This window comes from Phaenicophaeus curvirostris, unplaced genomic scaffold (assembly GCF_032191515.1).
Source record: "Phaenicophaeus curvirostris isolate KB17595 unplaced genomic scaffold, BPBGC_Pcur_1.0 scaffold_51, whole genome shotgun sequence".
NCBI classification, from domain to species: Eukaryota; Metazoa; Chordata; class Aves; order Cuculiformes; family Cuculidae; genus Phaenicophaeus; species Phaenicophaeus curvirostris.
The window spans coordinates 60,480-87,340 of NW_027206674.1; the positions used below are offsets into that span (position 1 = coordinate 60,480).

General features: G+C 59.2%; 1 protein-coding gene across 3 annotated transcripts; it reads left to right on the forward strand.

Annotated features, from left to right (window-relative positions):
- Positions 1 to 1,164: 1,164 nt before the first annotated feature.
- On the forward strand, positions 1,165 to 26,240 carry LOC138734058 (non-receptor tyrosine-protein kinase TYK2-like). 3 transcript variants are annotated; one of them, XM_069881618.1, is made up of 25 exons: positions 1,165 to 1,177; positions 3,196 to 3,254; positions 3,382 to 3,594; positions 5,017 to 5,140; positions 6,359 to 6,503; positions 6,788 to 6,951; positions 7,752 to 8,136; positions 8,772 to 8,966; positions 10,589 to 10,746; positions 11,621 to 11,744; positions 11,859 to 12,051; positions 12,140 to 12,246; positions 13,740 to 13,916; positions 13,999 to 14,086; positions 14,202 to 14,329; positions 14,665 to 14,800; positions 15,494 to 15,645; positions 17,052 to 17,202; positions 18,176 to 18,273; positions 19,561 to 19,753; positions 21,255 to 21,373; positions 22,710 to 22,882; positions 23,912 to 24,029; positions 24,872 to 24,982; positions 25,950 to 26,240. In XM_069881618.1, exons 3-25 carry the CDS (start codon positions 3,408 to 3,410, stop codon positions 26,082 to 26,084), a joined length of 3,561 nt encoding a protein of 1,186 aa, XP_069737719.1. In that variant the 5' UTR covers positions 1,165 to 1,177; positions 3,196 to 3,254; positions 3,382 to 3,407; the 3' UTR covers positions 26,085 to 26,240. The 3 variants fall into 3 exon arrangements, with proteins under 3 accessions (XP_069737719.1, XP_069737717.1, XP_069737720.1); XM_069881616.1 differs by having other exon boundaries at positions 1,166 to 1,193; XM_069881619.1 differs by lacking the exon at positions 24,872 to 24,982 and having other exon boundaries at positions 1,166 to 1,193.
- Positions 26,241 to 26,861: the final 621 nt, after the last annotated feature.

Consider the following 26,861-nt stretch of genomic DNA (forward strand, 5'->3'; position numbering starts at 1 on the left):
GCCGGGGCTGCTCCAAGCCCAGACGCCCTCGGCCTCCTTGGCCCCCTGGACCCCGCTGTCAATCAACGCCACTTCCCCGTGTGACCACGCCCCGACCAGGCCCCGCCCCCTCGGTTTGAGGGGATTTGAGGGGATTTGGGTCACTTCCCGTTGTCCCCCGCCTGGCCTCTCCCCCCCCCCCCACCCCCCCCCCCCCCGCGGAGAAACTGGGGCAGCCCCAAATGGAGGGGAAATAGCGGGGACCGGCCGCACTGGGGGCCACTGGGAGCACTGGGAGGGGGCGTAGCGGCAGCCTAGGAGGGCACTGGGAGCACTGGGGCTTGAGGGGGGAGCACTGAGAGCACCCAGGGGGCACCGAGAGCGCTGCCCCCCGACTCCATCCCCCGCCGAGGCCTGGTCTTGCCTCCCCTCCCCCCTCCGGTGATGCAACCGGAGTCGCCGGGTTCGTCGCTGGCGTCAGCGGAGGACGGCGCCGCCAAAGCCGCCCGGGGCGGGGGTTGGGGGGGTGTGGGTGAGGTCTCCTCCCCGCCGCCCAGCCGGGAGCGGCCGCCGCCGCCGCGGGGTCGGGGGGTGACGCGGCCTCCATTGGGCGTGGGGAGGCCGGAAGTGGGCGCGGCCGCTCTGGGCGCCACTCTATGACCCCCGCTCAGCGCTTGAGGCTGCGGCGGAAGTGGGCGCGGCCGCTCTGGCCGCGCGGCTCGGTGCTCCTGGTGGGCTCCGTGGCGGAGGGGAGCGATGCATGCGGGGCGCTACTCGTATGCGTAACGGGGGGGGGGAAACTGGGACACCCCCCCAACCCCCCCGGGGCCCTGTGACCCCCTAGGGCCCCCTCGAAGCCCTTGTGGCCCCCTCAAATCCAGCCCAAGCCCTCCAACCAAGCCGCGGAGCCGCGGCTCCGCCCCCGTGGGGGGAAAGCGGGTGGTGGGCGTGGCCTCGTCGTCCCCGCGCCAATGGGAAGAGGAGGTAGGCGTGGCCTCGCGGTCACAGACCAATGGGAAGCGTGGTAGGTGTGGCCTCGCGGTCATCGGACCAATGGGGAGCGGGGGTGGGCGGGGCCTCGCGTTTCCCGCACCAATGGGAAGAGGAAGTGGGCGTGGCTCTCGCGCGCCCAGAGCCAATGGCGTCGCTCGTCTCTGTGGGCCAATGGGGGGCGGCGGCTCTGGAGGCGCCGGGAGCGGCGGGGAGCGGGGCCGGTACGGGCTGGGGCGGGGGGGGAAGGGAGGGGGGAGGGTGGTGCCGAGAGGGGGTTGGGATGTGGGGGGGGAGGTCAGGATGTGGGGGGTGGGGGGGCCCGACAGGGATGGGGGGGTGGGGGGGGGGCTGAGGGGTCGGGGTGTGTGGGGCTGGAGGGGTGGGGGGGGATGCGTGGGGCCTGGGGGGGATGTGTGGGGCCATGGGGGGGGTGTGTGGGGCTGGGGGTGTCAGGATCTGTGGGGCTGAGGGGACGTGGGGGGTGTGGGGTCAGGATGTGTGGGGTGGGGGGGCCTGAGGGGTCGGGGTGTGTGGGGCTGGGAGGGTTGGGGGGGGATGTGTGGGGCTGGGGGTGGGGTGTGGGGCTGGGGGTTTCAGGATCTGTGGGGCTGAGGGCGTGGGGGGTGTGGGGTGAGGATGTGGGGGGTAGGGGGGCCTGAGGGGTCGGGGGGTGTGGGGCTGGGAGGGTTGGGGGGGGGGGTGGGGCTGGGGGGGATGTGTGGGTCTCAGGGGTATCAGGATCTGTGGGGCTGAGGGGATGTGTGGGGCCTGGGGGGGATGTGTGGGGCTATGGGGGGTGTGTGGGGCTGGGGGGGTGTGTGGGGCTCAGAGGTGTCAGGATCTGTGGGGCTGAGGGGACGTGGGGGGTGTGGGGTCAGGATGTGGGGGGTGGGGGGGCCTGAGGGGTCGGGGGGTGTGGGGCTGGGGGGGTGTGGGGGGCTGGGGGGATGTGTGGGTCTCAGGGGTATCAGGATCTGTGGGGCTGAGGGGATGTGTGGGGCTATGGGAGATGTGTGGGGCTGGGGGGGTGTGTGGGGCTGGGGGTGTCAGGATCTGTGGGGCTGAGGGCGTGGGGGGTGTGGGGTGAGGATGTGGGGGGTGGGGGGGCCTGAGGGGTTGGGGGGTGTGGGGCTGGGAGGGTTGGGGGGTGTCAGGATCTATGGGGCTGGGGGGGCTGTGTGGGGCTCAGGGGTGTTGGGATGTGTGGGGCTGGATCCCATTTTCCCATCCCGCTCCCTTTGGATCCCGTTATCACATTCCCCTTTGCCCGGTGTGAAAATCCCGATCCCTTTGGATCCCCCTTTCCCCGATCCCTTTGGATCCCCCTTTCCCGATCCCTTTGGATCCTTCTTCCCAATCCCTTCGGATCCCGCTTGCTTGCTCCCTTCGGGTCCCCCTTTCCCAATCCTTTCGGATCCCTCTTTCCCCATGCCTTTGGATCCTCCTTTCCAATCCCTTTGGATCCCCCTTTCCCAGTCCCTTTGGATCCTTGTTCCCAATCCCTTCGGATCCCCCTTTCCCAATCCCTTTGGATCCCCTTTCCTGATCCCTTCAGATCCCCTTTCCCAGTCCCCTTGGCTCTTTCTTCCCAATCCCTTCAGATCCCCTTTCCCAATCCCTTTGGATCCCTCTTTCCTGCTCCCCTTGGATCCTTCTTCCCAATCCCTTCGGATCCCCCTTTCCCAATCCCTTTGGATCCCCTTTCCTGATCCCTTCAGATCCCCTTTCCCAATCCCCTTGGATCTTTCTTCCCAATCCCTTCAGGTCCCCCTTTCCCAATCCCTTTGGATCCCCTTTCCTGATCCCTTCAGATCCCCTTTCCCAATCCCCTTGGATCTTTCTTCCCGATCCCTTCGGGTCCCCCTTTCCCCATCCCTTTGGATCCCTCTTTCCCAATCCCCTTGGATCCTTCTTCCTGATCCGTTTGGGTCCCCTTTCATGATCCCTTTGGGTCCCCTTTCATGATCCCTTTGGATCCCCTTTCATGATCCCTTTGGGTCCCCTTTCCCGATCCCTCTTTCCCAATCCCCTTGGATCCTTCTTCCTGATCCCCTTTCCCAATCCCTTTGGATCCCTCTTTCCTGCTCCCCCTTGGCTCCTTCTTCCCGATCCCTTTGGCTCCTTCTTCCCGATCCCTTTGGATCCCCCTTCCCTCTCCCCCCGTTTGCTCCGAAGGAGGGAGCGATGCCGGGCGGGCATCTCACCCCGGAATCGCTTCCGCAGGTGATTCCCAACCCGTTCCCCCCGGATCGGCGCCGCGTTATGCTCCATCTCCCAGCGAGGTGCGTAGATCCCGCTTCAAAACGGAGCCCTCCCAGTTCCTCGACTGGGATAAACTGGGATGCTCCGTGCTTTCCGAAGGCTGGGTTGAAAATTCCTAATTTTTTTTTTGTTTGTTTTCCCTTCCAGGTGGGAAATTCCTGGGAGCCGTCGCCATGTCCCTGTGCCGGCGCGCGGTGAAAGGCGGCGAATCCGACGGGGAAGGCGGCCGCTTGGCCTCGAGCGGCGGCGTGAAGGTTCGGCTCCTCTGGAACGGCGCCGAGGAGCGGGAACGCTGCCGGATCTACGGGGACGGAGCCCTCAGCGCCGAGGAGATCTGCATCGACATCGCCCGCCGCCTCGGTGAGCGCCCACCGGATTCCCCGCATCCCCCGGGAATTCCCGCAGGAGGCCCGCTGGGAAAATCCCGGTCCTTTGGAATCCCATTTTCCCATCCCAATCTCTTTGCTTTCCGATCCCAATCCCCATTTGAGCCCATTGGGACAAGCTGAATCCCTTTGGATCCTGTTTTCAGATCCCAATCCCTTTGTTTTCCGATCCCAATCCCCATTTGTGCCCCCTGGGACAAGCTGAATCCCTTTGGATCCTGTTTTCAGATCCCAATCCCTTTGTTTTCCGATCCCAATCCCCATTTGTGCCCCCTGGGACAAGCTGAATCCCTTTGGATCCTGTTTTCAGGTCCCAATCTCTCTGTTTTCCGATCCCAATCCCCATTTGTGCCTATTGGGAAAAGCTGAATCCCCTTGGATCCTGTTTTCCGATCCCAATCCCCATTTGTGCCCCCTGGGAAAAGCTGAATCCCTTTGGATCCTGTTTGCAGATCCCAATCCCTTTGGATCCTGATTCCCAATCCCCCTTTGCCCACTGGGAAAATCCAGATCCCTTTAGATCCCATTTTCTGACCCTAATCCCTTTGGATCTTGTTTTCTGATCCTAATCCCTTTGGATCCCATTTTCTGACCCTAATCCCTTTGGATCCTGTTTTTTGATCCTAATCCCTTTGGATCCTGTTTTCTGATCCTAATCCCTTTGGATCTTGTGTTACGATCCCAATCCCTATTTGCCCATTAAGAAAATCCCAGTCCCTTTGGATCCCATTTTCTGATCCCAATCCCTTTGGATCCTGTTTTCTGATCCCAATCCCTTTGGATCCTGTTTTCTGATCCCAATCCCTACTTGCCCATTAGGAAAATCCCAATCGCTTTGGATCCCGTTTTCTGATCCCAATCCACGTTTGTCTAATTGGAAATTCTCAATCCGTTTGGATCCTATTTTCTGATCCCAATCCCCATTTGTCCAATGGGAAAATCCTAGTCCCTTTGGATCCCCTTGTCTGATCCCAATCCCTTTGGATCCTGGTTCCCAATCCCCCTTTGCCCACTGGGAAGGTCCAGATCCCTTTGAATCCCGTTTTCTGATCCCAATCCCTTTGGATCCTGTTTTTGGGAGAAACTTTTCACCCTCCCCTCTGGCTGAACCCAGCAAATTGCTCTCCGGTCCCAATTCCCATGGGATTTCTCCCCTTCCTGCTCCCTCGCTGCTTCCCCGCTGGGATTTCCCTGGAATAAACCCACTCAGGATTCCCGCGGCGCTGCGGAAAGATGCTTGGGAAGGCTGCAAGTGGGAGCGAGGCCGTCTCCGTCTCCGGAGATTTTGGGATCGTGGTGGGATTGGGATAAACAGGCTGAAAAAAGGGGGATTTTCCCCTCTTGGCTGGGAATCTTTCCGAGTGGGATCGGCTCCTGGATGCTCTTCTCCCGGCAGGGATCTCCCCGCTCTGCTACAGCCTCTTCGCTCTCTACGACCCCCAGAGCCGCCTTTGGCTCCCACCCAACCACCAGTTCCGGATCGGGAAGGACACCGAGCTCAACCTGCTCTTCCGCATGAGGTGAAGCCACTTCCCGCTGCTCCTCTTCCTCACGGAGAAGAGAATAACTGGGAATAATTGGACTTGTCCTCTCCTGAGGGATCCGGAGAGGCTGGATCCATGGATGGAGAGCAGGAAGGATCTAGAGAGGGATCAGGCCAGGCTGGATCCATGGCTGGAGGGCAGGAAGGATCTAGAGAGGGATCAGGCCAGGCTGGATCCATGGATGGAGGGCAGGAAGGGTCTAGAGAGGGATCAGGAGAGGCTGGATCCATGGATGGAGGGCAGGAAGGATCTAGAGAGGGATCAGCTGGATCCATGGAGGGAGGGCAGGAAGGGTCTAGAGAGGGATCAGGAGAGGCTGGATCCATGGATGGAGGGCAGGAAGGATCTAGAGAGGGATCAGCTGGATCCATGGCTGGAGGGCAGGAAGGGTCTAGAGAGGGATCAGGAGAGGCTGGATCCATGGCTGGAGGACAGGAAGGATCTAGAGAGGGATCAGGAGAGGCTGGATCCATGGATGGAGGGCAGGAAGGGTCTAGAGAGGGATCAGGGCAGGCTGGATCCATGGCTGGAGGACAGGAAGGATCTAGAGAGGGATCAGGAGAGGCTGGATCCATGGCTGGAGGGCAGGAAGGATCTAGAGAGGGATCAGGAGAGGCTGGATCCATGGATGGAGGGCAGGAAGGGTCTAGAGAGGGATCAGGAGAGGCTGGATCCATGGCTGGAGGGCAGGAAGGATCTAGAGAGGGATCAGGAGAGGCTGGATCCATGGATGGAGGGCAGGAAGGATCTAGAGAGGGATCAGGAGAGGCTGGATCCATGGCTGGAGGGCAGGAAAGATCTAGAGAGGGATCAGGCCAGGCTGGATCCATGGATGGAGAGCAGGAAGGATCTAGAGAGGGATCAGGAGAGGCTGGATCCATGGATGGAGGGCAGGAAGGGTCTAGAGAGGGATCAGGAGAGGCTGGATCCATGGCTGGAGGGCAGGAAGGATCTAGAGAGGGATCAGGCCAGGCTGGATCCATGGATGGAGGGCAGGAAGGGTCTAGAGAGGGATCAGGAGAGGCTGGATCCATGGCTGGAGGGCAGGAAGGATCTCGAGAGGGATCAGGAGAGGCTGGATCCATGGCTGGAGGGCAGGAAGGATCTAGAGAGGGATCAGGAGAGGCAGGCAGGCCCTGCCGTTGGTGAAGCCGAGCTGGCTGCCTCCAATCTCTCCTCCCGTCCCTTCTCCAGGTTCTACTTCCGGAATTGGCACGGGATGAACGACAAGGAACCAGCCGTTTATCGCAACGCGCCCCGCCAGAACGATTCCGTGGAGGAGAAGACGCGAGGAGGAGCCGTGCTGGATAAAGCCTCCTTCGAGTACCTCTTCGAGCAGGTAACGACCCTTCCTGGAGACTCCTGGAATGGTGGAAACCTCAATGATCTTCTAGATCCAGCTGGATTCAGCTCAGCCGCGTTGCTGGGATCTGTTTTTCCATCTACAAGGGTTTTTTTAGAGGGCTGAGTTGTGTCCTTGGGAAGTTCTTGTTCTCCTTGGAGCCTCCTTGGGAGATCAGGAGCCGAACCGTGATCCCGTTGCGCCTTCAGATAGAAAAAACCACCCTGGAAGCCAGCGCTGGGTTTCCACCTCCGCTTTAATTAACTTTCTGTCGTTAACAGGGGAAATACGAATTCATTAACGACGTTGCGTCTTTGAAAGACCTCCAGACCGAGCAGGAGATCCAAAGGTTCAAGAATGAAAGCTTGGGAATGGCCGTGCTCCACCTTTCCCACTTGGCCATCAGAAAAGGCGTCTCCTTGGAGGACGTGGCCAGGAAATACAGGTGAGGGCTCAGCCACGAGGCCGGAGGAGAAGGAGTTGAGGCTGAGGAGCTCCGCGTGAGCTGGTGATCATGGAATGATTGGGTTGGAAGGGGCCTCAAAGCCCATCCTGGTCCAACCCCATGGGCAGGGACGCTTCCACTGGATCTGGTTGCTCCAAGCTCCATCCAACCTGGCCTTGAACCCCTCTGACCCACGTTTTATCTTGATGAGATGGTTTAAATGATCATCCTGGTGCAGAAATGCTGTTGTTGGTCGAGTGGCTGCTCTTTGCTTTGCTGCTGGAGTCTCGTTTTAAGGTGAACACCTTCATTTTGGCCAAAAAAGTCGTGGTTTGAGGACCACGGTGACCTTGTGCCTCACCCGTTAAACGGGATGAATTCGTAGGATTATGGAATGGGTTGGAAGGGGCCTCAAAGCCCATCCTGGTCCAACCCCATGGGCAGGGACGCTTTCGCTGGATCTGGTTGCTCCAAGCTCCATCCAACTTGGCCTTGAACACCTTCAGGGATGGGGAAACCACAGGAACGTAAAACCATATAAAAGATAAAATTTACGTTGAGGGTGTCCAAGGCCAAGTCCGATGGAGCTTGGAGCAACCAGATCCAGTGGGAGGTGTCCCTGCCCATGGGGTTGGATCTAGAAGGCTTTGAGGTCCCTTCCAACCCCAACTATTCCACGTTTCCGTGTATTTCCGAAGGGTTTCTCACCCTCTTCCCTCCCCGTCACCCTCACTGGTGGCTCCTCTATCTCCGTGTAGACCTCGAGACCTTCCTGACCCCCTTTCCCTTCCCTCGTGCAGCTTCAAGGACTGCATCCCGCGTTCCTTCTACCGCCAGATCCAGCAGAACAACCACCTGACCAAGTTGCGCATGAAGAACGTCTTCAAGAAGTTCGTGCAGCGGTTCCAGCGGCACACGGTGAGCGCGGGGAAGCTGACGGCGCAGGACGTCATGTACAAGTACCTAGCCACCCTGGAGCACCTCGCTCCTCGCTTCGGCACCGAGCTCTTCCCGGTCCTTTCCTTGGACACCTCTTCCGAGGGGGAGAAGATGCAGCTCGACGTCAACGGGGGGTCTTCTCAACCGGACCAAAGCCGCGCCCTGCTCCCCAAGGAGCCACCGGTCACCCACGAAGTCCTCGTCACCGGGACGAGCGGGATCCAGTGGCGACCGGTGCCGGTAGAGGTAGGGTTGGTGCTTGTCCTCCCTCCTTCCAAGTGGGAAGAGCCGTTTCCATCCAAATCCCATCGTGCGTTGGTTCCTTGGCTTCCTGGTTTCTCCCTCGAGCACCCAAAGTTCCTTTCCAGCTCATCCCAGTTTGACCGTTGAGTGGTTTGACCAAGGCATTGAGTGCACCCTTAGCGAGTTTGGGGGTGACACTGAGCTGGGTGGATCTGCTGGAGGGTTTGAGGTTCTCCAGAGGGAGCTGAGCTGGTTGGATCCATGGGCTGAGACCAAGGGGATGAGGTTGGAGCAGGACCTTGGGGCACAACGACCCTGGGCAGCTCCAGTCTAGGAGGAGTCTGGCTGGAAAGGGCCTGGAGGAGAAGGACCTGGGGGGGTTGGTGGGACACGAGGATGTGGAGGCTCTGGAGCGAGTGCAGAGAAGAGCAACGAAGCTGGGGAGGGGGCTGGAGAAGAAGAGGAGCTGAGGGACATGGGTCAGTGGTTGGTGGGAATGGTTGGACTCCATGATCTGGTGGATCCTTCCCAACCTGGTGATTCTCTGATTCTCTGACCAGCAGCCACCACATCCCGCTGGTGGCTTTCCAGTGGTCGGGAGGGCTGGAAGCGATTCCTTTGCGTCTCCGTCTCTGCAGAACAACGAGAACTTCTCCCCTCGCGGATATTTTGGAAGGAAGAGCCGGAACAAAGAGTTGGAAGCGAAGGGCTCGACTCAGCTGGTGGAACGTCACGAGCCCAGATGGGTCCATTTCTGCGATTTCCGGGAGATCACGCACATCGTCCTCAAGGATCGCGGGGTCTGCGTCCACCGGCAGGACAACAAGTGCCTGGTGAGTGGGATTTGGTCCCTTCCAACCAGCCTGGAGGACGTCGCTGCGTTCCGGAGCCTGGGAGCAGAGAAGGAGAAGGTTCTTCTCCAAGGTTGATGCCACCAAGTGAGGATTTGATGCTCTCCAACTTGAGGTGGCAGGGGGAGAGAAGGATAATCCCAAATCCGAGCTGGGTGGAGAGTGGGGAGCAGCCCTGAGGAGAAGGACTCGGGCTGCTGGAGGAGGAGAAGCTCCACATGGTCATGGAATCGTAGAATGGGTTGGATGGGATCTCAAAATCCATCCAATCCCAACACCTTCAACAGGATCAGGTTGCTCCAAGCTCCATCCAAAGCGGCTTTGATCTCCAGGTGTGGGGCAGCCACGACTTCTGTGGTTGGCAAAATCAAGGTCCTGCAGTGGGATTGGGGCAATCCGAGTCTCCGGGTTGTCCAGCCTGGAGAGGAGAACGCTCCGGGGCGACCTTAGAGCAGCTTCCAGCATGGAAAGGGGCTCCAGGAAGGCTGGAGAGCAGGGATGGGCCAAGGGGAACGGTTTGGAGCTGAAAGAGAGGACGCCGAGATGGGATCTTAGGGAGAAATTCTTCACAGTGAAGACCCTGGCCCAGGTCACCCCAAGAAGTGGTGGTTGCCCCATCCCTGGAGGTGTTCAGGACCAGGCTGGATGAGGCTTGGAGCAACTGGATCCAGCGGGAGGTGTCCCTGCCCATGGAATTGGAACTTGATGGGCTTTGAGGTCCCTTCCAAGCCAACCATTCCATGGTCCAGAGTGGACCTCTAAGTCCTGGCCCAGGTTGCTCAGAGCAGTGGTGGCTGCCCCATCCCTGGAGACGCTGGAGGCCAGGCTGGATGGGGCTTGGAGCCCCTGATCCAGTGGAAGGGTTGGGACTTCATGGGCTTTGAGGTCCCTTTGACACGGTTTCTCCCAGCTTTCTACTTTGGAAAGTGTCACCTCGGGCCTGGAGAGGCCAACGCTCTCCTGGGTGGGAAACTGGTTGTGTGGAGGGCCCAGAGAGTGGTGGGAGATGGAGTTAACTCCAGCTGGAGGCCAGTTCCACGTGGTGTCTCCAGGGCTCCGTGCTGGGTCCTGGTCAATGTCTTTATCCACGACCTGGATGGAGGCATCGAGGGCTCCCTGAGAGAGTTTGGGGGTGACACTGAGCCGGGTGGATCTGCTGGAGGGTTTGAGGTTCTCCAGAGGGATCTGAGCTGGTTGGATCCATGGGCTGAGACCAAGGGGATGAGGTTGGAGCAGGACCTTGGGGCACAACGACCCTGGGCAGCTCCAGCCTAGGAGGAGTCTGGCTGGAAAGGGCCTGGAGGAGAAGGACCTGGGGGGGTTGGTGGGACACGAGGATGTGGAGGCTCTGGAGCGAGTGCAGAGAAGAGCAACGAAGCCGGGGAGGGGGCTGGAGAAGAAGAGGAGCGGCTGAGAGAGCTGGGGGGGTTCAGCCTGGAGAAGAGGAGCCTGAGGGGAGACCTCCTTGCTCTTTCCCTGCAAGGAGCTGGTGGAGAGGAGGGAGCTGGGCTCTTCTCCCCAGGGCCAGGGGCCAGGCCGAGAGGGAACGGCCTCAAGCTCTTCTCTGGTTCTCGGATTCCATCGTGTGGTTCTCCTGCTCGCAGGAGGTCACTCTCCCCTCACCGGAGGCCGCGCTCGCCCTGGTCTCGCTCCTAGACGGGTATTTCCGCCTGACGGCCGATTCCAGCCATTACCTGTGTCACGAGGTGGCACCTCCGCGGCTCCTCATGAGCATCCTCAACGGCATCCACGGGCCCATGCAGTGAGTAGGGGGGGCCTGGTGGCCTGGGGGGGCTTTTCCGAGGTCAGATCCCGTTCTCCAAGCGTTCCCAAGGATGGATCCCATCCTGGAAGGCTTTTCTGAGACCACATCACGTCCTTGGAGGCTTTTCCAAAGCCACATCCCATCCTTGAGGGCTTCTCCAAGGACGTATCCTACTCCTTGAGGGCTTCTCCAAAGCCATATCCCATCCTTGAGGGCTTCTCCAAGGACGTATCCTACTCCTTGAGGGCTTCTCCAAGGACGTATCCTACTCCTTGAGGGCTTCTCCAAAGCCATATCCCATCCTTGAGGGCTTCTCCAAGGACGTATCCTACTCCTTGAGGGCTTCTCCAAAGCCGTATCCCATCCTTGAGGGCTTCTCCAAGGATGTATCCTCCTCCTGGAGGGCTTCTCCAAGGATGTATCCTCCTCCTTGAGGGCTTCTCCAAGGACGTATCCTCCTCCTTGAGGGCTTCTCCAAAGCCGTATCCCATCCTTGAGGGCTTCTCCAAGGATGTATCCTCCTCCTTGAGGGTTTCTCCAAGGATATATCCTACTCCTTGAGGGCTTCTCCAAGGATGTATCCTCCTCCTTGAGGGCTTCTCCAAGGATGTATCCTCCTCCTTGAGGGCTTCTCCAAGGTTGTATCCGTGCCTGGGGTTTTTTCAAGCATCCTCCAAGGTTTTCTGAGGATGTACTCCATCCTTGAGGTTGTATCCCAAGGACGTGTCCCCTCCTTGAGGGCTTTCCCAAGGACGTGTCCCATCCCTGAGGGCTTTCCCAAGGACGTGTCCCCTCCTTGAGGTCTTTCCCAAGAACGTGTCCCATCTTTGAGGGCTTTTCCAAAGCCGTGTCCCTTTTCTCCTGCCACCAGGGAGGAGTTTGTGTTCTCCAAGCTGCGCCGGGAGCAGCAGGAGGAAGGTCTCTATCTCCTCCGCTGGAGCATCCTTGACTTTGACAGGATGATCCTCTCCGTGGTGAAGAGGAACCCGCAGCAGGTAGGCCACCCAGTTCCCAGGAACATCCATCTCCCTGGATCCCGTCAGCCACGAGCTGCTGGCTCTCTGGATTCTTGGACGCCGCCATGTCCACCACGATGTTGTCCTTCTCAGGCTTCCAGTGTCCAACCAGCCCTCAAGTTCAGGCAATTCCGGATCCAAAAGAAAGGCAATTGCTTCATCCTGGAAGGGTGGGATCGGGAATTTCCCACTCTGCGGGAGCTCCTGGATGTCCTCAAGGGCTGCACCCTCAGATCTGGTGACGAGAGCTTCACGGTGAAGAGGTGTTGCCCACCCAAGCCGGGAGGTACGAGGATGGATGAGGGTTCCCACCATCGTTCCGTGCATCCCGCATTTTCCGGGACTCAGCGTCCGCCTGTTCCCTCCTCCCGCAGAGATCTCGGACCTGCTGATCACGTGGAAGGTGAAGGAGAACGCGAAGCAGATCCTTAACCTGACCCAGCTCAGCTTCCACCAGATCCGCAAGAACGAGATCACTCAGGTTGGGGCCTCGGCCTTCCCGGGATTTTCCAGTGGGATGGGGATCGGTGGAGCCGCTCTTGAGCTTGAGGGGATGGTGGCACCACCGGGGCAAGGAGAAGAGGGATGGGCTTGGCTTGGTGCTTTATTCCCGAGGAAAAGAGGGAAAAGAACCGCGGGATCATGGAATCGTTGAGGTTGGAGACGACCTCCAAGCTCCTCCAGTCTGGCCCCACCAAACCGTGTCCCCACGTGCCCCTCTGGTCCTTTGTGGTGAGACCTTCCTTGAAGCTCCATGTCTGGCTCTGGACTCATGGAAGTGTTGAAGCTGGTCCAGAGGAGGCCACGGAGAGATCCAGAGGTGGAGCAGCTCCACGCAAGGACAGTCGGAGAAGAGAAGGCTCGGGGGATTTGGCAGGTCCTGCCCTCTCTGACCAAGTGACTCGCCTGCTGGATGAGGGAAAGGCTGGGATGGAGTCTGCTTGGACTTCAGAAAAGCCTTGGACATGGTTTCTCCCAGCATTTTGCTTCGGAAACTGTCCGTCTAGGGCCTGGAGAGGCCAACGCTCTCCTGGGTGGGAAACTGGTTGTGTGGAGGGCCCAGGGAGTGGTGGGAGATGGAGTTAACTCCAGCTGGAGGCCAGTTCCAAGCGGTGTCCGCAGGGCTCCGTGCTGGGTCCTGGTCAATGTCTTTATCCACGACCTGGATGGAGGCATCGAGGGCTCCCTGAGAGAGTTTGGGGGTGACACTGAGCCGGGTGGATCTGCTGAAGGGTTTGAGGTTCTCCAGAGGGATCTGAGCTGGTTGGATCCATGGGCTGAGACCAAGGGGATGAGGTTGGAGCAGGACCTTGGGGCACAACGACCCTGGGCAGCTCCAGCCTAGGAGGAGTCTGGCTGGAAAGGGCCTGGAGGAGAAGGACCTGGGGGGGTTGGTGGAACACGAGGATGTGGAGGCTCTGGAGCGAGTGCAGAGAAGAGCAACGAAGCTGGGGAGGGGGCTGGAGAAGAAGAGGAGCGGCTGAGAGAGCTGGGGGGGTTCAGCCTGGAGAAGAGGAGCCTGAGGGGAGACCTCCTTGCTCTTTCCCTGCAAGGAGCTGGTGGAGAGGAGGGAGCTGGGCTCTTCTCCCCAGGGCCAGGGGCCAGGCCGAGAGGGAACGGCCTCAAGCTCCACCAGGGGAGGCTCCGCATGGACAGCAGGATGGAATCTTTCCTGGAAAGGGTCCCTGGGCCCTGGGACAGGGAGGGGGTTGAGTCCCCTGCCCGGGAGGGGTTGAAGGGCCGGGTGGACGAGGTGCTGAGGGACATGGATTGATGGGAACGGTTGGACTCCATGATCCGGTGGGTCCTTCCCAACGTGATCCAGTGGGAACATCACTTGGGACCAGCCCCTGGGCCGAGAGAGCTGGGCAGGAGGTGGTTCCTCCACCCCATGGACGGTCGCTTGCATGGAAGGTGGAGAATTCCACCTCCACGCGTGATCCCAGGGGATCCCGTTCCCACCTCTGTCCCCAGCGAGCCCACCTGGGCCACGGCACCTGCACCAACATCTATGACGGAGTCTTGAGCATCTGCGGAGCCTCCGGAGCCGACGACGAAGCCGAGTATTTCTCCACCGAACCCAACAACAACAGCCGGGAGATGCACGTGGTCCTCAAAGTCTTGGATCCCAGCCACCGGGACATCGCCCTGGTGAGATTCCTCTTGGAGAGACACCTCCAAGTTGCTCTCCTGGTCTTCCAGTCTCCGCGATCCCGCTTTTTTTTTTCCGTAGGCGTTCTTCGAGACGGCCAGCTTGATGAGCCAAGTGTCCCACGTCCACTTGGCTTTCGTGCACGGAGTCTGTGTCCGAGGCTCCGAGAGTGAGCGCCGGGCTCTTCCCACCACCCTTCCCGCTTCCCGATCTCTTTCCCTCGGCCGTTCCCGACTCCCTCGGAGCCGGAGGGAAGGGAAAACCATCTCCGTCTTCTTCCCTAGACATCATGGTGGAGGAGTTTGTGGAACACGGACCTCTGGACGTGCTGCTCCGCAAGGAGAAAGGCCGCATCGGCGTTGGCTGGAAGATCACGGTGGCCAAGCAGTTGGCCAGCGCCTTGAGCTACCTGGTAATGGGATTGGGAGCTGGGATTTTCCTGGATGCGGAGCCCATTCCGAGTCCTTTTTGACCCGGAGTCTTGCTGGGAAGGATCCATCCCGTTTCTCTTGGGATAAAGGAGGGGTTTAGGGTGGATTCGCCCTCCTTGTGCTTCCCCAAACCCGTCCTTGGAGGAACTGGGATGGCATCCGAGAACTTCCAACGTTGGGCGAGCACCGAGGATCTTGATCCCGGCTCCGGGGCTTTGCTTTGGGACCCCGGGAGCTGGGAAAGTTTGGAATGGGGTCAGGTTGGATCCGCGGGCTGGAGCTGCTCCAAGATTTCCTCGATCCCTTCTTCCCGTAGGAGGATAAAAACCTCGTGCACGGCAACGTGTGCGCCAAGAACATCTTGCTGGCCCGGAAAGGCTTGGAAGAAGGATCCGTGCCTTTCGTCAAGCTCAGCGATCCCGGAGTCAGCTTCACGGTTCTCTCTCGGGAAGGTACAAGGTGTCTCTCGGCCTGGGGGCTCAAAATCCTGGTGCTTTTTTCTTCCCTGCCTTTCAGAGCATAATTTTAGGGATTATATGGGATTTGGGATAGGACCCTGCCCTCCATCCATGGATCCAGCATCTCCTGATCCCTCTCTAGATCCTTCCTGCCCTCCATCCATGGATCCAGCATCTCCTGATCCCTCTCTAGATCCTTCCTGCCCTCCAGCCATGGATCCAGCATCTCCTGATCCCTCTCTAGATCCTTCCTGCCCTCCATCCATGGATCCAGCATCTCCTGATCCCTCTCTAGATCCTTCCTGCCCTCCAGCCATGGATCCAGCCTGGCCTGATCCCTCTCTAGATCCTTCCTGCCCTCCATCCATGGATCCATCCTGGCCTGATCCCTCTCTAGATCCTTCCTGCCCTCCAGCCATGGATCCAGCCTCTCCTGATCCCTCTCTAGATCCTTCCTGCCCTCCAGCCATGGATCCATCCTGTCCTGATCCCTCTCTAGATCCTTCCTGCCCTCCATCCATGGATCCATCCTGTCCTGATCCCTCTCTAGATCCTTCCTGCCCTCCATCCATGGATCCAGCCTCTCCCGATCCCTCTCTAGCTCCTTCCAGCCCTCCAGCCATGGATCCAGCTCCGTGTCCGTGGGATCTCCGGCTGTGTCCTCCCCTTGTTTCCTCTCTCCCCCAGAGCGGGTGGAGCGGATCCCCTGGATCGCTCCGGAATGCGTCCAGGCCGTGGGGAGCCTGAGCCCGGCTGCGGATAAGTGGAGCTTCGGCACCACCCTGCTGGAGATCTGCTTCGACGCCGACGTCCCGCTCACCCAGCGCACGCCCTCCGAGGTCAGTGTCCTTCCTTATCCCGCTCCGGATGGATCCCATCCCGCTCCGTCCCCACCCCAGGGATGGATTCAGGCCTCGCTCCAGCCCCGCTCCGCTCCAGGATGGATCCAGTCCCGCTCCGACCCCGTTCCAGGGGGGATTCTGCCCCGATCTCATCCCATGCTGGGATGGATCCAGCCCTGCTCCGTCCCTGCTCCAGGATGGATCCAGCCCTGCTCCATCCCTGCTCCGGGATGGATCCATCTCTGCTCCATCCTTGCTCCGGGATGGATCCAGCCCTGCTCCATCCTTGCTCCGGGATGGATCCAGCCCTGCTCCGTCCCTGCTCCAGGATGGATCCAGCCCTGCTCCATCCTTGCTCCGGGATGGATCCAGCCCTGCTCCATCCTTGCTCCGGGATGGATCCAGCCCTGCTCCATCCTTGCTCCGGGATGGATCCAGCCCTGCTCCATCCTTGCTCCGGGATGGATCCATCTCTGCTCCATCCTTGCTCCGGGATGGATCCAGCCCTGCTCCATCCTTGCTCCGGGATGGATCCATCCCTGCTCCATCCTTGCTCCGGGATGGATCCAGCCCTGCTCCATCCTTGCTCCGGGATGGATCCAGCCCTGCTCCATCCCTGCTCCGGGATGGATCCAGCCCTGCTCCATCCTTGCTCCGGGATGGATCCAGCCCTGCTCCATCCTTGCTCCGGGATGGATCCAGCCCTGCTCCATCCTTGCTCCGGGATGGATCCAGCCCTGCTCCATCCTTGCTCCGGGATGGATCCATCCCTGCTCCATCCTTGCTCCGGGATGGATCCAGCCCTGCTCCATCCTTGCTCCAGGATGGATCCAGCCCTGCTCCATCCTTGCTCCGGGATGGATCCATCTCTGCTCCATCCTTGCTCCGGGATGGATCCAGCCCTGCTCCATCCTTGCTCCGGGATGGATCCAGCCCTGCTCCATCCTTGCTCCGGGATGGATCCAGCCCTGCTCCATCCTTGCTCCGGGATGGATCCATCTCTGCTCCATCCTTGCTCCGGGATGGATCCAGCCCTGCTCCATCCTTGCTCCGGGATGGATCCAGCCCTGCTCCATCCTTGCTCCGGGATGGATCCAGCCCTGCTCCATCCTTGCTCCGGGATGGATCCATCTCTGCTCCATCCTTGCTCTGGGATGGATCCATCCCTGCTCCATCCCTGCTCCAGGATGGATCCAGCCCTGCTCCATCCTTGCTCCGGGATGGATCCATCCCTGCTTCATCCCTGCTCCAGGATGGATCCAGCCCTGCTCCATCCCCATTGTGGGAAGGATCCTTCCCTGCTCCATCCCCATTCCAGGATGGATCCAGCCCCTCTCCGGGATGGATCCAGGCCTGCTCTGGGCTGGATCTCTCCGTGCTGGAGCTGCGTTTCCCATTCCCAGAAGGAACGTTTCTACGAGAAGCGGCACCGGCTGCCGGAGCCGTCGTGCCGGGAGCTGGCGGCCCTGGTCTCGCGGTGCCTCTCGTACCCGCCCAGCGAGAGACCCTCCTTCCGAACCATCCTCAGGGACCTCACGCAGCTCCAGCCGCACGGTGAGATCCCAGGGATCCAGCGGGGATCCAGTGGGAATCAGGGATCCAGTGGGGTTGGGGGGGGAGGTGCTTTGGAGCTGGGCCGGGGCGGGGGAAGGGGTTAAAAAGTGAGAAAATAGGTCAGGGAAAGGTTTAAAAGGGGGAAAAAAGGTGGAAAAGGGTTTAAAAAGAGGTTTGGAGAAGGGAAAAGGGGGGAAGAGGAAGGGGAAGAGGGGGAAAGAGGAGGGGGAAGAGGGGGGAAGAGGAGGGGAAAAGGGGGAAAGAGGACGGGGAAAAGGGGGGAAAGAGGACGGGGAAAAGGGAGGAAGAGGAAGGGGAAAAATGGGGGAAAGAGGAAGGGGAAAGAAGGGGAAAGAGGAGGGGGAAAAGGGGGAAAGAGGAAGGGGAAAAGGGGGGAAGAGGACGGGGAAAAAGGGGGGAAGGAGGAGGGGGAAAAGGGGGGGAAGAGGAAGGGGAAAAGGGGGGAAGAGGAAGGGGAAAAGGGGGAAAGAGGAAGGGGAAAAGGGGGGAAGAGGAGGGGGAAAAGGGGGGAAGAGGGGGGGGAAAAGGGGGGAAGAGGGGGGGAAAAGGGGGGGGGGAAGAGGAAGGGGAAAAATGGGGGAAAGAGGAAGGGGAAAAAGGGGGAAGAGGACGGGGTAAAAGGGAAGGAGGACGGGGAAAAGGGGGAAAGAGGAGGGGGAGAAGGGGGGAAGAGGAGGGGGAGAAGGTGGAAGGAGGAGGGGGAAGGAGGAGGGGGAAAAGGGGGGAAGGAGGAAGGGGAAAAGGGAAAGAGGAAGGGGAAAAGGGGAAGTAGGAAGGAGAAAAGGGAGGAAGAGGAGGGGAAAAGGGGGAAAGAGGAGGGGAAAAGGGGGGAAGGAGGAGGGGGAAAAGGGAAAGAGGAGGGGGAAAAGGGGAAGTAGGAAGGAGAAAAGGGGGGAAGAGGAGGGGGAAGGGGGGCCCGGGCGTGGCTGGATCCCCCCCGCTGCCCTTGCAGCCCTGGTGGACGTGAGCGCGGTGCAGCCCGAGTCCCCGGCGTCCGACCCGACCGTCTTCCAGAAGCGCTACCTGAAAAAGATCCGGGAGCTGGGGGAGGTGAGCACAGCCCGCTGCCCCCAGCTCCTCCTTCCGTCCTCCTCCCTTCCCCTCCTCCTCCCTTCCCTCCTCCTCCCTTCCCTCCTCCTTCCTTCCCTCCTCCTCCCTTCCCTCCTCCTTCCTTCCTCCTCCTTCCTTCCCTCCTCCTTCCTTCCTTCCCTCCTCCTTCCTTCCCTCCTCCTTCCTTCCCTCCTCCTCCCTTCCCTCCTCCTCCCTTCCCTCCTCCTTCCTTCCTCCTCCTTCCTTCCTTCCCTCCCTCCCTCCCTTTCTTCCTCCTTCCTCCCTCCCATTTCCCCTTTCCATTCCCCAATTCCTCCTCTGTCTCAGCTCCTTCCCGGTGCGGGGAAGCTGGGATCTGCCTTTTCCTCCTTCCTTTCCTCTTTCCTCCCTCTCTCCTTTCCTCTTCCCTCCCTCCTTCTTTTCTCCTCCCTCCTTCTTTTCTCCTCCCTCTTTCTTCTTCCTTCCCTCTTTCTTCTTCCTTCCCTCTTTCTCCCTCCCTCCCTCTTCCTTCCTCCTTTCTTCCTCCCTCCTTCCTCCCCTCCTCCTTCCTCCCTCCTCCCTCCGCTTTCCCCTTCCCATTCCCACATTCCTCCTCTATCTCAGCTCCTTCCCGGCGCGGGGAAGCCGGGCTCTGCCTTTTCCGGGATGGGCTCCAGCCCTTTCCGGGTAGACTCCATCCTTTTCCTCCTTCCTTTCCTCCTCCCTCCTTCCTCCCTCCTCCTTTTCTTTTCCCTCTTTCTTCCTCCTTCCCTCTTCCTCCTTCCTCCCTCCTCTCTCCCATTTCCCCTTCCCATTCCCCCATTCCTCCTCTATCTCAGCTCCTTCCCAGCGTGGGGAAGCTGGGATCTGCCGTTTCCGGGATGGGCTCCTGTCCTTTCCGGGTAGACTCCATCCTTTTCCTCCTTCCTTTCCTCCTCCCTCCCTCCCTCCCTTTCTTCCTCCTCCCTCCCTTTCTTCCTCCTTCCTCCCTCCTCCTTCCTCCCTCCCATTTCCCCTTTCCATTCCCCAATTCCTCCTCTATCTCAGCTCCTTCCCGGTGTGGGGAAGCTGGGATCTGCCTTTTCCTCCTTCCTTTCCTCCTCCCTCCTTCCTCCCTCCTCCTTTTCTCCTCCCTCTTTCTTCCTCCTTCCCTCTTCCTCCCTCCTCCCTCCTCCCTCCCATTTCCCCTTCCCATCCCCAATTCCTCCTCTATCTCAGCTCCTTCCCGGCGCGGGGAAGCCGGGCTCTGCCTTTTCCGGGACGGGCTCCAGCCCTTTCCGGGGGGCCGCCTCCTTTCCCTCTGGCCAGGGCCACTTCGGCAAGGTTAGCCTGTGCTGCTACGACCCCGGCAACGACGGCACCGGCGAGATGGTGGCCGTGAAGGTGCTGAAGGGCGGCGGCGGCGCCCAGCTCGGCGGCGGTTGGCGCCGCGAGATCGACATCCTCAAGACCCTCTATCACCACAACATCGTCAAGTACAAGGGCTGCTGCAGCCAGCAGGGTGAGCGCGGCCGCCGGGGGGATCCCGGGGGGAGAGGGGGCTTGGGGGAGAGCCCCGAGCTCCAGGGAGATCAGGGGGATCGAGGGCTTTGGGGAGAGCCAGGAGCTCCAGGGAGATCAGGGGGAGCCAGGGAGATCGGGGGAATCCAAGGAGATCGAGGGCTTTGGGGAGAGCCAGGAGCTCCAGGGAGATCAGGGGGATCCAAGGAGATCGAGGGCTTTGGGGAGAGCCAGGAGCTCCAGGGAGATCAGGGGGATCCAAGGAGATCGAGGGCTTTGGGGAGAGCCAGGAGCTCCAGGGAGATCAGGGGGATCCAAGGAGATCGAGGGCTTTGGGGAGAGCCAGGAGCTCCAAGGAGATCAGGGGGAGCCAGGGAGATCAGGGGAATCCAAGGAGATCAGGGGAATTCAAGGAGATCGAGGGCTTTGGGGAGAGCCCCGAGCTCCAAGGAGATCAGGGGGATCTGGGGGTATCGAGGGCTTTGGGGAGAGCCAGGAGCTCCAGGGAGATCAGGGGGATCTGGGGGTATCGAGGGCTTTGGGGAGAGCCAGAAGTTCCAAGGAGATCAGTGGCAGCCAGGGAGATCAGGGGAATCCAAGGAGATCAGGGGAATCCAAGGAGATCGAGGGCTTTGGGGAGAGCCCGGAGCTCCAGGGAGATCAGGGGAAACCAAGGAGATTGAGGGCTTTGGGGAGAGCCAGGAGCTCCAAGGAGATCAGGGAGATCGAGGGCTTTGGGGAGAGCCCCGAGCTCTAAGGAGATGAGGGGAATCCAAGGAGATCAAGGGCTTTGGGGAAAGCCAGGAGGTCCAAGGAGATCAGGGGAATCCAAGGAGATCAGGGGAATTCAAGGAGATCGAGGGCTTTGGGGAGAGCCAGGATCTCCAAGGAGATAAAGGGTATCAAGGGCTTTGGGGAGATCAGGGGAATCCAAGGAGATTAAGGGCTTTGGGGAGAGCCCAGCGTTCCAAGGAGATCAGGGGGATCCAAGGAGATTGAGGGCTTTGGGGAGAGCCAGGAGCTCCAAGGAGATCAGGGGAATCCAGGGAGATAAAGGGCTTTGGGGAGAGCCAGAAGTTCCAAGGAGATCAGTGGCAGCCAGGGAGATTGGGGGAATCCAAGGAGATCGAGGGCTTTGGGGAGAGCCCCGAGCTCCAAGGAGATCAGGGGGATCCAAGGAGATCGAGGGCTTTGGGGAGAGCCAGGAGCTCCAAGGAGATCAGAGGGATCGAGGGCTTTGGGGAGAGCCAGGAGCTCCAAGGAGATCAGGGGAGTCCAAGGAGATCAGGGGGATCCAAGGAGATTGAGGGCTTTGGGGTGAGCCAGGAGCTCCAGGGAGCTCAAGGGGAAATCCAAGGAGATCAAGGGGAATCTGAGAGGATCGAGGGGCTCCAGAGGCTCTGGGGAGCTCCAGGAGCTCTAGAGAAGTCCCACTGCCTCTCCTGTCCTCCCGCTTCTTCCTCCGTCGTCCTCCCTTCATCTTCCTCTTCTTCCTCCCGCAGGCGACGAGGTGGTTCAGCTCATCATGGAGTTTGTTCCGCTGGGCAGCCTGCGGGATTTCCTCCCCAAGCACCCGCTCAGCCTGGCTCACATCCTCCTCTTTGCCCAGCAGATCTGCGAGGTGCGCCCCGAAACACCCCAGAGGCCCCTACCCCCCCCAAAAAAGTCCCTATATCCCCAAAACCCCCTCAAAACCCACCTCTATCCACCCAAAATGTCCCTATTCCCCAAAAAAACACTCCCGTCCCCCACAAAATTCACTTAATCTCTCCAAAACCACCCCTAATCCCTCCAAAACTACCCCTGACCCCCCTGAAATACTCCGAATCCCTCCAAAACTACCCCTGACCCCCCTAAGATACCCCGAATACCTCAAAAAATACCCCTAATCCCTCCAAAACTACCCCTGTTCCCCCTCAAAATGCCTCGAGCCCCGCTAAAACACTTAAACCCCCACCGAAAACACCTCTTTCCCCCCAAAAAATTGCTCTGCCCCCCTCAAATCTCCTCTTGCCCCCTCAAATCTCCTCTTTCCCCCCTCAAATCTCCTCTTTCCCCCTTCAAGTCTCCTCTTTCCCCACTCAAGTCTCCTCTTGTCCTCCTCAAAATCTCCTCTTCCGCCCCAAATCTCCACTTCCCCCCTCAAAATCTTCTTTTCTCCCCTCAAAAAAGGCCTAAAATTCCCCCCAGAAGCCTCTGAGACCCCTCAAAACCATCCAAACTGCCCCAAATCTCCTCTTCCCCCCTCAAATCTCCTCTTGCCCCCCCAAATCTCCTCTTCACCCCTCAAAAAAGGCCTAAAACTTCCCCCAGATGCCTCCAAGCCCCCCCAAACCATCCAAACTGCCCCAAATCTCCTCTTGCCCCCCCAAATCTCCTCTTCACCCCTCAAAAAGGCCTAAAACTCCCCCCAGATGCCTCCAAGGCCCCCCCAAACCATCCAAACTGCCCCAAATCTCCTCTTGCCCCCTCAAATCTCCTCTTGCCCCCAAAATCTCCTCTTTCCCCCTCAAAATCTCCTCTTGCCCCCTCAAAAAAGGCCTAAAACTCCCCCCAGAAGCCTCCAAGCCCCCCCAAAACCATCCAAACTGCCCCAAATCTCCTCTTGCCCCTCAAAAAGGCCTAAAACTCCCCCCAGAAGCCTCCGCGGCCCCACAAACCATTCAAACTGCCCCAAATCTCCTCTTGCACCCCCCAAATCTCCTCTTGCCCCCTCAAAATCTCCTCTTGCCCCCCAAATCTCCTCTTGCCCCCTCAAAATCTCCTCTTCCCCCCTCAAAAAGGCCTAAAACTCCCCCCAGAAGCCTCTGAGCCCCCCCAAAACCATCCAGACTGCCCCAAATCTCCTCTTGCCCCCTCAAATCTCCTCTTGCCCCCTCAAAAAGGCCTAAAACTCCCCCCAGACACCTTGGAGCCCCCCCCGAACCCCCTAACCTGCCCCCCCCCCCCCCCCCCAGGGCATGGCATACCTGCACTCCATGCACTTCATCCACCGCGACCTGGCCGCCCGCAACGTCCTCCTGGAGACGGAGCACGTGGTGAAGATCGGAGACTTCGGCCTGGCCAAGGCCGTCCCCGAGGGTAGCGAGTACTACCGGGTGCGCGAGGACGGGGACAGCCCCGTCTTCTGGTGAGTGCTGCTCGATGGAGCTCGATGAACCCCCCCCCCAGCTCTCTCAGCCGCTCCTCTTCTTCTCTGGATCTTCTCTGCACCCACCAACCCCCCCAGGTCCTTCTCCTCCAGGCCCTTTCCAGCCAGACTCCTCCTAGGCTGGAGCTGCCCAGGGTCGTTGTGCCCCAAGGTCCTGCTCCAACCTCATCCCCTTGGTCTCAGCCCATGGATCCAACCAGCTCAGATCCCTCTGGAGAACCTCAAACCCTCCAGCAGGAAGGTCCACGCTTCCCCCCCAGGAATTCCTCACCCGAGGAGAGCTCTCCCAGGAGTTGGCTGGGGGGCTGCGCTGGAGCGTTGGCCAGAGCCAAGGTGCCGTGGGGCAGGGAGCTCAGGGGAGAGTCGCCCAGGATTCCCGGTTTCTGGAAAGGACAGCGGGACGTTAATGCCGTGGGAACCTTAATTCCACCTGGATTTGTGGTTTCGGAGGCAACAGGAACAGGATAGAAGAGGATCGTGGCCATCTAGAATGGCTTCCATGCAAGAAATGACGCCAAGAAGAGGAGAAATCCAAGTTTTGGGGGTTCCACGTGCACGGGAAGAGCAAGAAAGCCTGGAAAAGACTGAAAACGACCCAAAAAGGAGGAGAAATCCAAGTTTGGGGGGGTTCACGTGCACAGGAAGAGCAAGAAACCCTGGGAAAGACTGAAAACGACCCAAAAAGGAGGAGAAATCCAAGTTTTGGGAGGTTCCACGTGCACAGGAAGAGCAAGAAACCCTGGAAAAGACTGAAAACGACCCAAAAAGGAGGAGAAATCCAAGTTTTGGGGGTTTCACGTGCGCAGGAAGAGCAAGAAACCCTGGAAAAGACTGAAAACGACCCAAAAAGGAGGAGAAATCCAAGTTTTGGGGGGTTGAGTCCCCTGCCCTGGAGGGGTTTAAGGGCCGGGTGGACGAGGCGCTGAGGGACGCGGGTTGGTGATTGATGGGGACGGTTGGATGATCCGGTGGGTCCTTCCCAAGCTGGTGAGCCCGTGATCCCTGCAGGTACGCGGTCGAGTGCCTCAAGGAGTGCAAGTTCTACTACGCCTCGGACGTTTGGTCCTTCGGGGTGACGCTCTACGAGCTGCTGACGCGCTGCGATGCGGCTCAGAGCCCGCCCGTGGTGAGTTCGGCGCCGGCGGCAGCGTTGCCAGCGTTTGCCGGGGGCGGTTGAGTTGGGTTGGGTTGAGTTGAGGAGGGTTGAGTTGGGTTGAGGAGGGTTGAGTTGAGGAGGGTTGAGGTGGGTTGAGTTGGGTTGAGGAAGGTCGAGTTGGGTTGAGGTGGGTCGAGTTGGGTTGAGGAGGGTTGAGTTGGGTTGAGGAGGGTTGAGTTGGGTTGAGGAGGATTGAGGAGGGTTGAGTTGGGTTGAGGAGGGTTGGGTTGGGTTGAGGTGGGTTGAGGAGGGTTGAGGAAGGTCGAGTTGGGTTGAGTTGGGTTGAGTTGGGTTGAGTTGGGTTGAGGAGGGTTGAGGTGGGTTGAGGAGGGTTGAGTTGGGTTGAGGAGGGTTGAAGAGGGTTGAGGTGGGTTGAGGAGGGTTGAGGAGGGTTGAGTTGGGTTGAGGAGGGTTGAGGAGGGTTGAGGAGGGTTGAGGAGGGTTGAGTTGGGTTGAGTTGGGTTGAGGTGGGTTGAGGTGGGTTGAGTTGGGTTGAGGAGGGTTGAGTTGGGTTGAGGAGGATTGAGGAGGGTTGAGGAGGGTTGAGTTGGGTTGAGGAGGGTTGAGGAGGGTTGAGGTGGGTTGAGGAGGATTGAGGAGGGTTGAGTTGGGTTGAGGTGGGTTGAGGAGGGTTGAGGAGGGTTGAGGAGGGTTGAGGAGGGTTGAGTTGGGTTGAGTTGGGTTGAGGAGGGTTAAGTTGAGGAGGGTTGAGTTGGGTTGAGGAGGGTTGAGGAGGGTTGAGGAGGGTTGGATTGGGTTAAGGAGGGTTGGGTTGGGTTGAGTTGGGTTGGGGGCATCTCCTTGTTCCGTAGAAGTTCCTGGAGCTGATCGGGGCGACCCAGGGGCAGATGACGGTGCTGAGGCTGCTGGAGCTGCTGGAGAGAGGGAGGAGGCTGCCCAGCCCCAGGGATTGTCCCGCGGAGGTGGGGAAATGGGAAGGGGAAACGGGAAAGGGAAATGGGGAAGGGAGGTGGGACAACGAGAAGGGGAGATTTTGATGGGAAAAGGGAAATAGGGAAGGGAGAAGAGAATAGGGTGGGAAATGGGAAATGGAGATGGGACGGGGAGAAGTGAAAATTGGGATGGGAAACGGGGAAGGGAAGGGGGAGAGAAAGGGGAAAGGGAAATGGGAAATGGGGAAGGGAATGGGATGGGAAATGGGGAAATGGGAATGGAGATGGGACATGGAGAAGGAAATATAGGGATGGGAAATGGAGAAGGGAATGGGAAATGGAGAAGGGAATGGGAAATGGAGACGGGAATGGGAAATGGGACGTGGAGAAGGGAAAATTGGGATGGGAAATGGGAAATAGGGAGGGGAATTGAAATGGAGAAGGGAATGGGGAGAGAAAGGGGAAAGGGAACCGGGAAATGGGAAATAGGGAGGGGAATTTGAAATGGAGAAGGGAATGGGGAGAGAAAGGGAAAGGGGAAATGGGAAAGGGGGAATGGGAGTGGAGAAGGGAATAGGATGGGAAATGGGGAAATGGGAACGGAGATGGGATGTGGAGAAGAGAAAATTGGGATGGGAAATGGGAAATAGGGAGGGGAATGGGAAATGGAGAAGGGAATGGGGAGAGAAAGGGGAAGAGGAACCGGGAAATGGGGAAGGGAATGGGATGAGAATGGGAAATGGGAAGGGAAATACGGAAGGAGGAGCAGGGAGAATAGGGAAGGGGGAACGAGAAATGGGGAGGGGAAGGGAAAACAGGAAATGGGGAAGAAGAATGGGAAATGGAAAATAGGGGAGGGAAAGTGGGAAAGGGGAAACACAGGGAAGGGGGAGGGAAATGAGGGAGGGAAATGGAAACTAGGGAAAGGGGGGAGCGGGGGGGGGGGCCTGGGAATCGCTGGCTCCCATCCCGCGGTGCCGCCCCCCCCCCCCCCCAGATCTACCGCCTGATGAAGAATTGCTGGGAAGCGGACGCCTCCTTCCGCCCCAACTTCCACAACCTCGTCCCCATCCTCCGGAATTTCCACGAGAAGTACCGAGCTCAGGCTCCCTCCGTCTTCAGCCTCTGCTGAAGCCGCTTCCCAAAGGCCCTCGGGAGCCGGGATCCCCGCTGCCGTCCCAGTTCAAACTGGGTTTTCCCGAGGAATTCCAGCACTCGGAAAAGGGAAAGAGGGAAATGGGAAATGAGGAAAGGAAAAAGAGAGAAAATGGGAAGGGGGAATGGGAAATGGGGAAGGGAAAACAGGGAGAGGGAGGGAAGGGGGAAATGGGAAGTTGGGAAGGGAAGTGAGGAAGGGGGTTGAAAGGGGAAAATAGGGAAGGGAATGGGGAAGAGGGAAATTGGAAATAGGGAAGGGAAATGGGGAAGGGGGTTGAAAGGGGAAAATAGGAAATAGGGAAGGGAAAATGGGGAACGGGGTCAAAAGGGGATAATAGAAAATAGGGAAGGGAATGGGGAAGGGGAAATGGGAAATAGGGAGGGAAAGGGAAAAGAGGGGAGGGAATGGGGAAGGAAAGGGGGAAATGGAAAATGGGAAAGGGAAAAGAGGGAAGGGGGGAATGGGGAAGGGGGTCAAAAGGGGAAAATAGAAAATGGAGAAGGGGGAAATGGGAAATAGGGAAGGGAAAGGGAAAAGGGGAGGGAAGGGGGAAGGGTAGGAAAAGGGGGAGGGAAAATGGGAGAGGAATTGGGAAGGAAAGGGGTAAGTGGAAAATAGGGTAGGGGAAGGGAAAATGGGAGAGGAAAAGGGGGAAATGGAAAATGCGGAAGGGAAAAGGGGGGAAAGGGGAGGGGAAACCAGGGAAAGGGAAGGAACTGGGGAAATGGGAAACAGGGAAAGGACCCTAAG